The sequence below is a fragment of the Oncorhynchus clarkii genome, chromosome 32 (assembly GCF_045791955.1).
Source record: "Oncorhynchus clarkii lewisi isolate Uvic-CL-2024 chromosome 32, UVic_Ocla_1.0, whole genome shotgun sequence".
Taxonomy (NCBI): domain Eukaryota; kingdom Metazoa; phylum Chordata; class Actinopteri; order Salmoniformes; family Salmonidae; genus Oncorhynchus; species Oncorhynchus clarkii.
The window spans coordinates 1,577,271-1,589,571 of NC_092178.1; the positions used below are offsets into that span (position 1 = coordinate 1,577,271).

General features: G+C 43.9%; 1 protein-coding gene and 1 long non-coding RNA gene across 2 annotated transcripts in view; both read right to left on the reverse strand.

Annotated features, from left to right (window-relative positions):
* Nucleotides 1-4,091: 4,091 nt before the first annotated feature.
* LOC139391886 (uncharacterized) lies at nt 4,092-5,450 on the reverse strand. Its single transcript, XR_011629625.1, has 3 exons — nt 5,105-5,450; nt 4,728-4,899; nt 4,092-4,115 (listed from the first exon to the last, which is right to left on the reverse strand). It is a non-coding gene; the product is annotated as an uncharacterized lncRNA (long non-coding RNA).
* A 32-nt stretch (nt 5,451-5,482) lies between these two features.
* The window catches only part of LOC139391885 (kelch-like family member 38a), a 31,923-nt gene continuing 25,104 nt past the window's right edge, over nt 5,483-12,301 (reverse strand). Inside the window, exons 3-8 of the mRNA XM_071139503.1 lie at nt 11,763-11,967; nt 11,377-11,577; nt 10,756-11,262; nt 10,301-10,564; nt 6,349-6,454; nt 5,483-6,037 (exon numbers count right to left, since the gene is read on the reverse strand). Coding sequence (XP_070995604.1) covers nt 5,748-6,037; nt 6,349-6,454; nt 10,301-10,564; nt 10,756-11,262; nt 11,377-11,577; nt 11,763-11,967 — 1,573 coding nt within the window. The 3' untranslated portion in view covers nt 5,483-5,747. The remainder of the gene's footprint in view (nt 6,038-6,348; nt 6,455-10,300; nt 10,565-10,755; nt 11,263-11,376; nt 11,578-11,762; nt 11,968-12,301) is intronic.

Here is a 12,301-nt window from a genome sequence, read left to right on the forward strand (position 1 = left end):
ATAAATTAATAAATATGGACAATGTCATAATTTACACAAGTAATTCAGGATATAAAATAAATGAGAAAGAAATACATTATTTTTAAAAAGTGAGTTTTTTTTCTCTTTGGTGCAAGCAATAGATAGCGTTATACTCTATGCCTCTATATGCATAGTGCTGCCTTCATTGAGATTTGAAACACATAGAAACCCACAGAGAAGCATGCCACAGGCTCATCTAGTCACATGATGTCTCCTGGTTCCCATAGTAACCACGGTCAAGGCTACAGGCTGTACAATAGGGTCAAGAGCAAAAGGTGGCATTAGTAAATTGGCACTGTAGTGCTAATCAGTGTCTTTGGCAATAGTTATCCTTCTTGGAAGATCTGACTTAGTAGCTGTCCGCAGCAAACAAGATATGAGGGACTGTACACAGATCGAGATGGAGGGTTGAGAAAACGCTGTTGTAGAGTAGAGCAGTCTCACTAGCAGTAAGATAGGCCTAGATATATATGAATATGCCTACACACTGATGGTTCCTTCCTGGTTTATAAAGCCATTGGCAGTGTAGCCTACTGTTGAATCACCAGCAGACCGGAACACTGCATGGTCAATGTCTAAACCTGACACAGAGCACAGGACTGGCCTCAGCATCTCTGACTGATGCTTATGGTAGGCGGGCTGCAGTGGTTATAATATACATGCCCTCTAGGTCATGGGATGGCTGAGGGACAGATATGTGGTGGACCGATCGTTCCCCAATCACCACTACTAGAAGAACAACGCAGTCCAGTGATGTTGCTGATTTGTAATGTAATATTGGTAGGGAAAAAGACAGATGTCTGTCAAGTCTTCTGTCAAGTCTTATAATCCACATTATAATTCACATTTCCTGGTGCTGCTGCAGGATTAATTTATTTTCTGTAGCAAACCGGCTCAAATTACGCTCCTCCATCTGTAAATGTTGTGGACCATATTCTGCCAGGGGAGTAAACAGAACCCATGTGGTTCAACTCGCCTTCCCTTTAATGACTCATTAGAAAGTGAGCAACGACAGGTGCTTGGGAGGGAGGAATGATTGTCTATGAATTGACTATTTACATGTATTATGATCTGTTTACATGCTGCCCACAAGTCCTTAGACTGGCAGTCGTAGTGTGGTGGATGTCGCTGTGCTTAGTTTAGAAGCAGCATCACACCAGGTCAGGGAGTCAAGGGAGATCTTACATTCATTGTCCATTCAGGGGTATAGGAAGATATGGTTTGGTAGGATATGGTTTGGTAGGATATGGTTTCGTAGGATATAGTATGGTAGGATATGGTATTGTATGGTAGGATATGGTAGGGTATAGTATGGTAGGCTGTGGTATAGTATGGTAGGCTGTGGTATAGTATGGTAGAATATGTCATGTTAGGATATGGTATGGTAGGGTATGTAATGGTTGGGAACTGTATGGTAGGGTACTGTATGGTATGGTGTGGTTGGGCATAGTATGGTAGGATATGGTATTGTAGGGTATAGGAAGATATGGTTTGGTAGGCTATGTTATGGTATACTATTGTATGGTAGGGTACTGTATAGTATGGAAGGGTATGGTATTGTAGGGTATAGTATGGTAGGATATATGGTATGGTAGGGTATAGGAAGATATGGTTTGGTAGGCTATGCTATGATAGGGTATTGTTTGGTATTGTAGGGTATAGTATGGTATTGTACGGTAGGATATGGCATTGTAGGATATGGTATTGTATGGTAGGATATGGTATGGTAGGATATGGTATAATAGCGTATGGTAGGATATGGTATTGTATGGTAGGATATGGTATAGTAGGGTATGGTAGGATATGGTATTGTAGGGTATAATGATGTATGGTAGGATATGGTATAGTATAGTAGGATATGGTATAGTAGGGTATAATGATGTATGGTAGGATATGGAATAGTAGGGTAGGATATGGTATAGTAGGGTATAATGATGTATGGTAGGATATGGAATAGTAGGGTAGGATATGATATAGTAGGGTAGGGTATGGTATTGTAGGATATTGTAATGTAGGGTATGCTATTGTAGAGTATGGTAGAATATTGTATTGTAGGGTATGGTAGGATATAGTATTGTAGGGTATGTTAGAGTATGGTATTGTAGGGTATGGTATAGTAGGGTAGGGTATGGTATTGTAGGATATTGTAATGTAGGGTATGCTATTGTAGGGTATGTTAGAGTATGGTAGGATATTGTAGGGTATGGTATTGTAGGGTATAAAATGGTAGGTTATGGTATAGTAGGATAGGATATGGTATTGTATGGTAGGATATTGTAATGTACGGTATGCTTTGTAGGGTATGTTAGAGTATGGTATTGTAGGGTATGGTAGGATACAGTATTGTAGGGTATAAAATGGTATGGTAGGTTATGGTATTCTATGGTAGGGTATGGTATTGTAGGGTATAAAATGGTATGGTAGGTTATGTGTCATGGTAGGATAGTGTAAGATATGGTATTCTATGGTAGGGTTGGTGTATCATGGTAGGATAGTGTAAGATATGGTATGTTATGATATAGCAATCCAACTGTAATGGATACCTAGGCTGCTATGCTAAATTATTAACAGGGTAGATCTGGAAAGATAAACCGAGAAAATGTAGACACCGACCATACCGGTAACATTGCAGACATTTTACTGATATCCTTCATTACGATAAGTAGCCCATACTAGAGAAATGTGATGTTGAAATTAAATAACTTTGTTAATATGGGTGAATGTTCATGGGACAATTGATGGCCACAACCATCAAACTAGCAGTAGTAGTTTAAAGGATAATAGGAAACTGTGGTGCACATTAATACTAGAAACTGTGGTGCACATTAATACTAGAAACTGTGGTGCACATTAATTCTAGAAACTGTGGTGCACATTAATGCTAGAAACTGAGGTGGACATTAATGCTAGAAACTGTGGTGCACATTAATACTAGAAACTGTGGTGCACATTGTTAGAAACTGAGGTGCACCTTAATACTAGAAACTGTGGTGCACATTAATGCTAGAAACTGTGGTGCACATTGTTAGAAACTGTGGTGCACATCAATGCTAGAAACTGTGGTGCACATTGTTAGAAACTGAGGTGCACCTTAATTCTAGAAACTGTGGTGCACATTAATTCTAGAAACTGTGGTGCACATTAATACTAGAAACTGTGGTGCACATTAATACTAGAAACTGTGGTGCACATTAATACTAGAAACTGTGGTGCACATTGCTAGCTGTGGTGCACATTAATGTTAGAAACTGTGGTGCACATTAATACTAGAAACTGTGGTGAACATTGTTAGAAACTGTGGTGCACATTAATACTAGAAACTGTGGTGCACATTGCTAGAAGCTGTGGTGCACATTAATACTAGAAACTGTGGTGCACACTAATACTAGAAACTGTGGTGCACATTAATGCTATCAACTGTGGTGCACATTAATACTAGAAACTGTGGTGCACATTCATGTTAGAAACTATGGTGCACATTCATGTTAGAAACTGTGGTGCACATTAATGACAGAAACTGTGGTGCACATTCATGTTAGAAACTGTGGTGCACATTCATGTTAGAAACTGTGGTGCACATTCATGTTAGAAAATGTGGTACACATTCATGTTAGAAACTGTGGTGCACATTGTTAGAAACTGTGGTGCACATTGATACTAGAAACTGTGGTGCACATTGATACTAGAAACTGTGGTGCACATTGATACTAGAAACTGTGGTGCACATTGATACTAGAAACTGTGGTGCACATTGATACTAGAAACTGTGGTGCACATTCATTAATATAAACTGTGGTGCACATTGTTAGAAACTGTGGTGCACCTTCATGTTAGAAACTGTGGTGCACCTTCATGTTAGAAACTGGTGCACATTGATGCTATCAACTGTGGTGCACATTCATGTTAGAAACTATGGTGCACATTCATGTTAGAAACTGTGGTGCACATTAATGACAGAAACTGTGGTGCACATTAATGCTAGAAACTGTGGTGCACATTGATACTAGAAACTGTGGTGCACATTCATTAATATAAACTGTGGTGCACATTGTTAGAAACTGTGGTGCACCTTCATGTTAGAAACTGTGGTGCACCTTCATGTTAGAAACTGGTGCACATTGATGCTATCAACTGTGGTGCACATTCATGTTAGAAACTATGGTGCACATTCATGTTAGAAACTGTGGTGCACATTAATGACAGAAACTGTGGTGCACATTAATGCTAGAAACTGTGGTGCACATTAATACTAGAAACGGTGGTGCACATTAATACTAGAAACTGTGGTGCACATTCATGTTAGAAACTGTGGTGCACATTGTTAGAAACTGTGGTGCACATTGCTAGAAACTGTGGTGCACATTGCTAGAAACTGTGGTGCACATTCATGTTAGAAACTGTGGTGCACATTGTTAGAAACTGTGGTGCACATTGCTAGAAACTGTGGTGCACATTGCTAGAAACTGTGGTGCACATTGCTAGAAACTGTGGTGCACATTGCTAGAAACTGTGGTGCACATTAATACTAGAAACTGTGGTGCACATTGCTAGCTGTGGTGCACATTAATACTAGAAACTGTGGTGCACGTTGTTAGAAACTGTGGTGCACATTAATACTAGAAACTGTGGTGCACATTAATACTAGAAACTGTGGTGCACATTAATACTAGAAACTGTGGTGCACATTGTTAGAAGCTGTGGTGCACCTTCATGTTAGAGACGGATCCTTATTCTTTATCGTTATTATATCAATTCAGGCAATTTATGGCCATATCATCCAGCTCTGTTACAGGGCTTCAATCAGTGTTATGTGGACTTAGTTTGGGTAGGGGAGCGTTGGTCTGAAATGGCACCCTATTCCCTTGTCTTGACCAGAGCCTACCATATTCCCTATGTAGTAAACTAGTTCTGACCAGAGCCTACCCTATTCCCTATGTAGTAAACTAGTTCTGACAAGAGCCTACCCTATTCGCTATGTAGTAAACTAGTTCTGACCAGAGCCTACCCTATTCCCTATGTAGTAAACTAGTTCTGACCAGAGCATACCCTATTCCCTATGTAGTAAACTAGTTCTGACCAGAGCCTACCCTATTCCCTATGTAGTAAACTAGTTCTGACCAGTAGTCGTGAACTGTATAGGGAATAGGGTGTCATTTCAGATTTACCCTTGGAGGAGTGTGGAGACTCTGTCCTCCGATCTCCCTCCCTCCCTCCCTGGGGCCAATGTGACACCTCTGCCTGCCAGCTAAGATCTCCGGTTTTGATTTAGAACGCCACAGATGCTAGCATCAAGACCATGTCTGAGGCGTGTGTTGACGTCCTGTGACTGTGTGAGAGAAGAGACCAACGTCTGTCTGTTCAGATGGTTTCCGATCCCAGCTGTGGTGTCCAATTATAACTGCTGTGAAGGAGTAACATGACAGGTAGCTAGCTAGATTAGGTTAGGAGCCGTCTAGGCTAGGAGTCCATGACAGGTAGCTAGCTAGATTAGGTTAGGAGCCGGCTAGGCTAGGAGTCCAAGGAGTTTTGGGGATGTTGTGGGTCACTCATCAGAGAGATCATATACAGTTTGTGGACCAGCTCAAATGTGACAATGGACTGGAGGAGTGGAGGACATTGCATCTGTAATGGGGGACAGAGAGGCAGCTGTAGAAGTCAGTCCCACTGTTCACCCTACTGTTGGACTCCAGACGACCAGATGATGTTGATAAGATGTTGTGGGTCACTCAGGGGGGGTTGGGTCTGTTGGAGACACAGACCAGAGGCAGGGAGCCGTGGTCGAACAGTTTGTATGGCAGCGTCCCCTTGGAGGTCCACACGTCCGTCTTGGGGTCGTAACACTCGAAGCAGTCCGAGTCCTCGATGGTGTCGTGCCCGTTCAGGAAGCGCCCCCCCGTCACATACAGCTTGTTGTTGATGACCGTGGCGCTGTGGTGCATTCGCCTCTCCTTCAGGTTCTCACACTTTACAAACTTGTTGGCTTTGGTGTCGTAGGCGATCATCCGTCTAGTGTACCCTACAAATGAAACATTTCAAATACACATGACTATTAAGGGAGCCGGCGACCCAAATTGCAGCCTATTCCCTATGTAGTGCACTCCTTTTGACCAGAGCCCAGAGGGAACAGGGTGCCATTGGGGACAAAGCCTACCCACAGATTGTTCAGAATCACAACATCAAAGTAAATAAAGTTGAAAGGAGATGACTCCATTTAAGATGAAAAAGAGACACATGCTATCAACTCATGTGGACTGTAACAGCTGTGGGTATTCTACATGGTAGACCCGGTAAACCAGATAAACATGTTGAAAGCTGCAGCCTGTTCACCTCCAATGATGTAGATCTTATCTTCGATGACAGCAGCAGGTGCACAGACGTTCTTCACTGTCCTGGTTTCCAATCTGGACCACAGGTTCCTGGAGATGTGATACACCTGAGAGACAGAGATACCAGAGAGAGTTTCAGCCAGCCAGTCAGCCAGCCAGTCAGCCAGTCAGTCAGCCAGTCAGTCAGCCAGTCAGTCAGCCAGTCAGTCAGTCAGCCAGTCAGTCAGCCAGCCAGTCAGTCAGCCAGCCAGTCAGCCAGCCAGTCAGCCAGTCAGCCAGTCAGTCAGCCAGTCAGTCAGCCAGTCAGTCAGTCAGCCAGTCAGTCAGCCAGTCAGTCAGCCAGTCAGTCAGTCAGCCAGCCAGTCAGTCAGCCAGCCAGTCAGCCAGTCAATGACAAGGGCTGCCAGAACATATGTGGTGAGGCAAAGTGCTGTTTTTTTAGACCAATTTGCCTCACGATTTGTCTCTTTGCGTATCTTGACCAATCAGATTCATGGAAATCAGAGGTCTTGTGGGCCAGGCACAAAGCTCAAGGGTCACTGCTATTGGGATGTCCCTGTTCTAAAACTCTAACATTAACCTAATCCCTACCCTGTCCCTTAACCCTTACCTAACCTAGCCTTAACCCTTACATTAACCATTTTACAATGGGATAGGTTCTTCCCAAGGAAACTGGGACAGCACAGACAAAAGCTCAAGGCCTGCTCTTTCAGTATTGATTTAGTGTAACGGATGTGAGAAGGCTAGCTTAGTTAGCGGTGCGCGCTAAGTAGCGTTTCAATCGGTGACGTCACTTGCTCTGAGACGTCACTTGCTCTGAGACCTTGAAGTAGTAGTTCCCCTTGCTCTGCAAGGGCCGCGGCTTTTGTGGAGCGATGGGTAACGATGCTTCGTGGGTGTTGATGTGTGCAGAGGGTCCCTGGTTCACGCCCGGGTATGGGCGAGGGGGCGGTCTAAAGTTATACTGTTACATTAGCAAGCATGTTATAACACATCACTCCTGACAGACACAACCAAAAATGTACATAAATGTAGCAGCCGACTGGTCGATCTAAAAGGCATTCCTAGGCGATCACCAAATATACATGTAGAAAAGCCAACTAACCATAAAGGCTTACCTTTTATTTAAATCGTGTTGAGCTGTTGCACTTGTTTCACCGGGTAGCAAAGTGTTCCCATGAGACAAACTCCGCCTACCCGGGGGACCGGCAAATCTGTGACTTAATCGAGTGCACCTTCTGCGCTGCCGGTCAGATGGCTCAAATCACCGTGGGAACAGAGCTTCCATGACTCTGGCCACAGCCACGTTAATAGATTTAATAACTTTTAAAACCATGACAACAGAGAGACTGTCAGCAAAGAGCTGCTGTTGTTATGTCATGTTTAAGTTTATATTCAACACTATTACAAAACGCACTTCTCCGTACATCCGTTCGGGGCTGCTGCTGCAATGAATGAGTAGCCACGTTTGATTCTTATTAGCAGCTCGTCGTGTCCATTTTAATATGAATGAATATTTAACTTTCTCTGGTCATAGGAACAACATGAATTTGCGCATGAGGCAGATACAGTGCGACTCGAGTTTCGCCATCAGGTGGAAGACGGTGTCCCCTCTCTCTGGTCAGTCTCACCGGAGGAAAGGACGGAGAAAGCAGGGACGGTGAGAGGCGGATGGGAAACATCGTTTTGAACGGTCATCCAACTCGGAATTCCAAGTCGGAAACTCGGGCATCTTTCTTTCTAGAGCTCCGACTTTTCGACCTGAAGATCAATGACGTCGTGATTTGACCTCGATGCAGGTACCATCAGTCCAGTTAAATAAATGATATAATTATTTCAATTCATGCTCCACAAACCAACTGATCTATTTTCTTATCAAAGCTCGAGTTTTGAAATATAATATGGTCTGATTAACAATATTGGCAGGCCAATCATATAGCCAATATGCTGTGATAATGTACTAGGCTTACTGCCCAAACCTCGTTCCTACAAAACTGTTTGTGTGGGTTAATGTAGATCTCGGTTTGCTTTTTGACTGGGAAAGTGATCTTGACTCAGAAAAGGTTGGTGACCACTGATTTAGACCTAAAACATTAGCTGTATTGCTTGACAAATATAACAAATGTCTGTCTGGTCAACTGTAGGCTACTAACAACAGCAGCTTCATTGTCAACAGCCTGGACTGAGAGGTAGATGTAACATGGTAAATGTACTAACAACAGCTTCATTGTCAACAGCCTGGACTGAGAGGTAGATGTAACATAGTAAATGTACTAACAACAGCAGCTTCATAGTCAACAGCCTGGACTGAGAGGTAGATGTAACATAGTAAATGTACTAACAACAGCTTCATTGTCAACAACCTGGACTGAGAGGTAGATGTAACATAGTAAATGTACTAACAACAGCAGCTTCATAGTCAACAGCCTGGACTGAGAGGTAGATGTAACATAGTAAATGTACTAACAGCAGCTTCATTGTCAACAGCCTGGACTGAGAGGTAGATGTAACATAGTAAATGTACTAACAACAGCAGCTTCATTGTCAACAACCTGGACTGAGAGGTAGATGTAACATAGTAAATGTACTAACAACAGCAGCTTCATTGTCAACAGCCTGGACTGAGAAGTAGATGTAACATAGTAAATGTACTAACAACAGCAGCTTCATTGTCAACAGCCTGGACTGAGAGGTAGATGTAACATAGTAAATGTAAATCTCAGACACTCCAATTAGTATGATATGTTACTGTATGGTATGTTTTCATTTGTGGATGTCCATCATCCAATTCGTACAACATGTTATGAATTTGAAAATCGTATTATATGTAGCAAATCCAATTTGTCGTGGCCAACGTTAGCTAGGTGGCTAATGTTAGCTAGGGGTTAAGGTTAGCGGAAGGGTTAGCTAACAGTAGGTGTAGAGTAGGTGCAAAGTTGTTAATTAGCTAATGTACTCCTTGATGAGATTCGAACACGCAACCTTTGGGTTAGAGTTATATGCCCACCCATTCACCCCGACCATCCACCCTTATTTTGCCTTATTATGTAAAGTTTTGTCTTGTGTAACCATACCAAACATAACATATCATACTAATTTTAGTATCTACTTACTTTACTATGTTACGTTGAGTTCATGAGACCAGGCTTTAGTGTAGCTTACTATGCACCCCTGCCCCTCTGGCCAGTGTAAAGGAAGTGGTAAAGTTGTATATTTATAGCCCATTTGTTTGTGAGAAAAATGTGAACGGGATCAAATTTGATTAATATTCAAACTTGGGCTGACGAGACTACCAACACTTTACAATCCAAAATGTATTAATTCATTCCAGTTAATAATTTACACAATAGCTGACAGTCTGTTACGTAATGTGTAATTAGGCCTACAGTTGCATAGGGCAGGACTACACAATGAAAAGCTGCATAAAACAAGCCCTGTGAGATTTATTGTCCAATCACGTTGCTTTCTCTGTGTATAGGAAACGCCCCCTAGTTCTTCTTTAAAAACACAACTCATATGAACAAGAACAGGGTAGCTGCAGTTTGACAGGGTTTTCATCCTCCCCAAGGCCAGGAGTTTTTCAAAACCATGTGACCTGATTAGAAAAATTATTGAACCTTTTTTACACACGGATTAGTCGCGTCATACCGTATACGGTCCAGAGTTTTACCTGGTTAGGTTACCAAATCAGGAAAAACTACGGACCCCATCATTTTTTATTTTCTTCGCCTCACCACTCTCTCCACCTCTGGTCAATGATATCAAAGATTAAGATCCATCAACCATCTGTCAGGCTATTAGCATAATACACGCTAAAGGAATTGTCTCCTCCCTTCTTTGTTTAAACTGTTTCTGTTCTGGATGGATTGGTGGGTTGATTGATTGATGGGTGGGTTGATTGATTGATTGATGGGTGGGTTGATTGATTGGTGGGTTGGTTGATTGAGGGTTACCTGTATCTCCCTGACAGGGTTCTGCATGGCGTCCTCCCCTCCGAACACATAGACCCTCTGGTCGTTGGCGGCGACGGCGGGGTGCAGCACGGCGCTGGGGAGAGGAGCCATGGCCTCCCATTGGTTAAACATACTGTTGTACCTCTCCACGGAGTTGGAGATCTGTTTGTCAACTCCGATCCCCCCCAGGACAAAGATGAAGTGGAGATAGGAGACACTCTGATGAGCGTAGCGCGGCTCCAACATGGGCTCAGCCGTCCTCCACTGGTCACAGAGACATGTGGGTTTCAATAAGGCAGCATTACATGGTATCAATAGCAGCTAAGGTTGAAATGTACCATTTTCATAAATACACAATACAAAATAATTATGGATCAGCACAATAAAATCTAATTTAAAAATACCTATTTTCTGGACAAACCGTCAGTGCTGTGGGTATGCTAGCCCCTTCATACCTGGTTGGTCTTGAGGGAGAGGGTGTAGACGGTGGCAGACACAGAGCTGTCTCCTGAGGCCATGCTGAGGCTGAGCCCCCCCACCACATACAGGATGCTGTGGATACAGACGTAGGAGGCCTTGTAGAGTCGCAGGGGCAGCTTGGCCAGCCACTGCCAGCGCTGAGTCCTCTCGTCATAGAGCAGGGCTTCCCGGGATGTCTGCTCGTTATTTTTGCGCCCCCCGACCACAACGAGCGTCTCTCGGCAGGTGTAGCGGCGCGGTGTGGTCCAGAGGGGCTTCAGCTCACGACCACACTTGGCACTGACCGAGAGCATGAGGCGACGGACGGACTCAATGATCTCAGTGCAGAGCGTGGAGGACTGCACTAGCGGGTCGTTGGCGATGAACTGGAACAGGTAGGTGGGGTGGATGTAGCGCAGGCGCACCTTCTTGAAGAGGTCGTGGATGGCGCCGCGCCGGGAGAACGGGTCGTGGTGGATCCACGCCAGGAGGGTCTCAAACACCTGTGAAATTTTACTTTTAGTACTAACCCCCCCATGTTAGAAACAATATTATTTTTTTATCTAATCCTATTTTTCACATCTCTTCTTTACTCATCTCTCCTCATCTCATATCACCTGCTCCTCCTCTGCACACAGTCGGTCGTCCTCCAGGTAACACATAAGCTCCGGTAAGGAGAGCTCACAGAAGTCTTCGGAGGCAGCTACGTCTGAGAAGCTCCTCACGGCCATCTCCTTAGCCTTCTCCTTCAGACTGTCACAGTGGAGGATCTCAGACAACCTGATCATACTGAGACAGTTGTCTGGGCTCAGCTGCTCCTGAAATATATTATAATTTAACAAAGACCGTGTGAGACAAAAGTCTATTTTGCAAAGGGAGGCCTGATTCACAAACACAATCAGGAGTTAGTGGCACAATCACATCAATCAAAGCTGCAGTTTCAAAATCAATCTCCCTAACAGTCCCAGAGTTAGCAACAAAGCTGATTTCCATCTGTAGTCACCTGAAGGAAGGTGGAGCAGGCCTCAAACAGCCGTCCATAGTGCAGCATAGAGGCAGCCTGCATTAGAGGCAGCACTATGTCCATGCTGATGGTGATGGCTCCTGTATACACATAGTCCACTATGCCACTGAGCACGTCAGGGGAGATACCCTTCAGATCCACACGACCCTGTCTGCTCTCCACAAAGTTACTGCAGAACATGGCCCTGAGGAACAGACATGACAAGTTACTGCAGAACATGGCCCTGAGGAACAGACATGACAAGTTACTGCAGAACATGGCCCTGAGGAACAGACATGACAAGTTACTGCAGAACATGGCCCTGAGGAACAGACATGACAAGTTACTGCAGAACATGGCCCTGAGGAATAGACATGACAAGTTACTGCAGAACATGGCCCTGAGGAACAGACATGACAAGTTACTGCAGAACATGGCCCTGAGTTACTGCAGAACATGGCCCTGAGTTACTGCAGAACATGGCCCTGAGTTACTGCAGAACATGGCCCTGAGTTACTGCAGAACATGGCCCTGAGTTA